General features: G+C 48.8%; 1 protein-coding gene across 1 annotated transcript; it reads right to left on the reverse strand.

Moving 5' to 3' along the window:
• Window positions 1–347: 347 nt before the first annotated feature.
• LOC135397500 (uncharacterized) lies at window positions 348–4,235 on the reverse strand. Its single transcript, XM_064629104.1, has one exon. The coding sequence runs from the start codon at window positions 4,233–4,235 to the stop codon at window positions 348–350; it is 3,888 nt and encodes a 1,295-aa protein (XP_064485174.1).
• Window positions 4,236–4,703: the final 468 nt, after the last annotated feature.

Below are 4,703 nucleotides of genomic sequence, written 5' to 3' on the forward strand. Positions count from 1 at the left end.
GAATACAGTATTTAAGTGCCGTAACTACTACCATAAATACTATGAGGAAGGTGTCATCTGGTATTACAGAAAATACCGATTATCATAAGAACAAATCAGCAAGGAACAATAGCATTTCTTTGCTAGATTATCATGGCGGTTTTAATGTTGGAAATTTCTCGAAGCGTGCTTCTTTTAGGCATCTTCTGTTCGGCCATACAAAAAGATTCGCAAAGGAGAACAGCTTCTCCACAGGTGCTCGTGAACAAATGCTTGTATTAAATTTGACAAAGATGCTTCGTAGCACAATGTATATATATTCGGGTAGTCGCGACCGTTGTCTGCAACAACAGTGAAAAACTGGTCATCTAAAATGGTTTGCGCAACCCCGGCATAATTGCGCCCCAAACTCGCCCTTCTTCCCGGAAGGTCAAATGCAGGGCAACTTTAAGATATGAGTCAGTATATTTGGAATCGCGTGTCATCTCATTGACTTCAGGAGATGGCCATTTGTCATCAGATTGCGCCAGCCATGATGGTCCTTTCCACCACAGCTTGGACTGAAGCAATTTCTTGGGACTTGTTCCTCGCGTCAACAAGTCGCCTGGATTTGCTTCTGTTCCCACGTATCTCCATCGATCTTTCTCTACCTTCTGTTGAATTTCTGTGACCCTGTTGCGCACAAACTGCGGCCAGCGGTTTGCGTCCCCTCGTATCCATTGCAAAGCAATCATTGAATCTGTCCAAAAGAAATCTGAGGTGGTGAGCTTGAAATTGTCCCGCAAGTAGCTGGCGAGACGAGCTGACATCAGCGCACCAAGTAGTTCCATACGAGCTAGAGTAACCTCCTTCACTGGTGCTATTCTTGATCTTGCTGCGATCAGTTGTGTTTTGTATCCGTCCGCGCAGCCGCCGAGACGTAGATAAACAACGGTACCGTACGCGCCGGGGCTAGCATCAGAGAAAAAGTGTAGCTGTGGCTGGATCTCAGTGCTCATGTCCGGTAAGTAACAACGTGGTATTTCAATGTCTTTGAGATCCTGGAGCTCGTTGTGCCAAGCGCCCCATTTACGAGCGATATCATCTGGTAGCGGAGCATCCCACTCCAACCCGTGCTTCCAGATTTCCTGTAGGAGCATCTTTCCGGTGACGGTGTACGGAAGGATGAAGCCCAATGGGTCATATATTTGTGCCACAGAGCGCAGCACCTGTCGTTTCGTGGTCATGCCGTTGTACTCTCCTGATGTGCGGTGGAAGTCAAGTGGGAGAGACAGCGTATCCTGCTCCTGGTTCCAAGGAATGCCAAGTACTTTCGTTGTGTTTCCAATCAAAACAGCATCCGGTTCTGACTTAAACTTCTCGCGCATCGCATAACTGTTCGAACCCCATTTTTGGAGCTTCATGGAAGCCTTTCCAAACAGCTGTAAGGTTTCGGTGTACATCTCCTCTGCCTCCTCCTCGTTCGCCGCACCAAAAATGACGTCGTCCACGTAAATGGAATTTTCAAGTATCCTTGCTAGTCTCGGATGCTCACTGGCGTGCCGCTGGATATGGTGCTGTAACGTGGCTGCCAGGAGGAACGTGCTAGGGGCCGTGCCGAAAGTCACCCTAGTCATGCGCCACGTTTCAACGTTAGGCAGTAGCTGGCCGTCTACCGGCGTGGTGCTGTACCACAGCAACCTAAGCACGTCTCTGTCATCCTCGTGTATGGCGATCTGTAGGAATGCCTTCTGTACATCCGATACCAAGGCTACTGGATAAAGGCGGAAGTTCATAAGTAGTGGCATGATATCCGGATTTAGGTTGGGGCCCGCGTTCAGATTATCATTGAGCGAGCTGGTGCCAGCTTCATGAGAGGATGCGTCGAAGACGATCCTCATCTTTGTAGTTATTCGATCCTCCCTGATGACTGCGTGATGCGGCATGTAGTATATGTGTGCTGCATTTTGGGCCTGATCCATTTCCTGGGTAACCTTTTCTGCTACTCCAGAGACAAGATATTCACGTATGGCTGAGTCGTATCTCGCCATTAACCCTTGTGACTTGGTTAGACGCCTCGTGACTTGTGAAAGACGTTTCTCCGCAATGTGCTTGTTGTCTAGCATTGACACAACTGGTTTCCACGGCAAGGCAACTGAATACCTGTCGTTCTTCAACTGAATGGACGTCTTGAAGTTATCGAGGACAAAGTGATGCTGTGCTGCGTCTGTCTCATCGCAACGTATGCCGATGCTGTCCAAGTTCCAAATTCGCTCCATCATGTCGTTCACCGCTTCGCGATGTTGGCTTGCGTGCAACACAGTCACCGTGTGACAGCTTGCTGTGCGCACCACGTTTGGTAGAGAGCATGGTCCTTGCAGCGTCCAGCCAAGTGTCGTTTCGACGGCTTGTACACCTTGATACACCGGAAGAGTGCGCCCGGTAACAAATTCCCAGTAGTGGTCCGCACCAATCAGAATCTCTATTTGTTGACGTAGGGCACCGTCGCGACAGTCGGCTATTGCCAGCTTGTACTGCTGCATGTGCTCTTTGATGACATCAGGTGGAACGTCCAAGACTTGAGAGCATATCTGTTCCACCACCAGGGCTGTTATCTTTTGATGTTCACCTCTTCCATGCATAGTCCTTAAACTGAGCTCAACGGCTTCCAGTACTTCTGGACGATTGTGTTGAACTCCGAATGCCCCAATGGAGATGTGCTCTGTGCGAACGATCTGACATCCGAGTGCTTTCGACAAGTGACGAGTGATGAACGTGCGTTGACTGCCGCCGTCGAAGATTAGGCGCGTGAAGACTTCCTCCTTAGTTGCGTGTGCCCAGGCTGTGGCGGTCTGAAGTAGAATGCGTTGGGGGGAGCGATTGACTGTGGTCTTCAGAGTGACTGCCGCGGACGTTCCGGGAGCAGGGGCAGATGGCCGAGGCTTATATTCTGGGTCGCACATCGTCGTTGCGTGGTGACCGGCACATTTGTGGCATTTTGGGCGGGTTCTACAATGTCTTGCAGCGTGATTCGGCTTGCAACATCTGAAGCATCGGCGTTGCTCTGCTAATACGTGTTTCTTTTCGGCAAGAGACTTTGTGCTTGTACAATCTGCTATCGCATGGCTTGTCATGTTGCAAAAGAGGCAGCGTTCATTTCCCTTGCCTGCCTTGACCATGTTTTGCAATGTGACCACTGGACGACCATTCGCCGGTTTAAATTTGCGAAAGTGCGGCGTCTTTGTGGGGTCATGTTCGGGAGGAGATTGAAAGGTACGCTGGGTGATTTCTTCGCGGTGCCTTACTTCGTTTCCTAGGAAGGTCAGTAATGACTTCAACGCGTTGTTGTGAAACGATGTGCCTGTAGAGGCTGATGTCAAAGCGGTTGATGTCGAAGCGGTTGATACCGTTTTCTCGGTAAGTACACGGTTAAATTGCAATGCCATATCCATCGGAAGAGATCTCAGCAAGATCGGGTACAGCATAGAGCAGTAAGACTCTGTAGTAGTGCCAAGGCAGTTCAGTCCTCGAATGTGAGCCTGGACTGTGTCATATAGCCTCCGCAAGTCGTAGAGATGTCGGCTCGAACGTACGGGTTCGATATCCGCCAGGCTTTTGAGGTGTTCTTGAATTAGTAGATTATCGTTGCCGAAACGATTGCGGAGAATCTCGACGGCAGATTCGTAAGTGCCAGGAGTCAACTGTAGACCTTCCACGGCGTTCGCAGCTTCCCCTTGTAGTGCAGCCATTAGGTACTGCATCTTGCTACTCTCAGGGAGTGAGGCATTGGTGTGGATAGTCACATTGAATTGACTCCAAAATTGCTGCCAGTGACATCGTTTGCCGTCGAACTTCAGCATTTCTAGTTTGGGAAGGCGAACAGCGGCTTGCGTTTGTGGTGCTTGAACGGTGTGTACCCGCGCAGGGGAGGCATCTCCCTGTGGATGTGCGATGGCAGGGATATCAGAGGTGGTCACAGCACGTCTACGGGCGTCGACGTGTGCCTTTGCCATGAAGAGGGTCATTTCCAATCTGTTTTGATAATCCAGCTGCTTCGTGAACTCCTGGTCAAACTCATCTTCAGTAAGAAGAGGTTCGATCTGACTATCGACTTCTTTGAGAGAGGCGTTGAGGCTTTGTAGCCTGTCGATGCGTGCTGCCAATTCGGTAATGTCCTGAGGTTCTTCACCCGCCGTTCGTCGGTCAAGATCGTTCTGGATCGTCGTCACCTGGTTCCGCAGAATCTTGCGCTTTTTGTTCAGCTGAGTTCGGTCCATCGCTCAAGCTCCCTGTAGTCTTCCCGGTCAGTACTTGTTGCGTTCTGGATCCTGGTCACGGCACCACTTTGGAATACAGTACAGGGAGAGCAAGTAGGTGACGATGTTTATTAGATGGTGCTTGGGAGAAGAATGAAAAAGCGTGAGCAATCGCGTGGGCGTGCAGGCGCTGAGTCGTCGTCTTCAACATAGTATTCAACAGTATATTCTGTATTTCAGAGTATTTATAAAGTATTTAAAAGAACAAATACCCGACAATGGGTATTTAAATATAATTATCAATACATTTTTCGAGTCTGTATTTAAACACAAAATATAAATACATGTATTTATATTTTAAATAGTATTTTAATTACAATGTATTTTAAATACTGCCCATCCATGTGCGGAACACGTGTATATGCGTGTGATCGGCACTACGCACCTCATCAGGCTTCTACAAATTGTAAATTTCCTTTACTTTATTTC

The sequence above is a fragment of the Ornithodoros turicata genome, chromosome 6 (genome assembly GCF_037126465.1).
Source record: "Ornithodoros turicata isolate Travis chromosome 6, ASM3712646v1, whole genome shotgun sequence".
NCBI classification, from domain to species: domain Eukaryota; kingdom Metazoa; phylum Arthropoda; class Arachnida; order Ixodida; family Argasidae; genus Ornithodoros; species Ornithodoros turicata.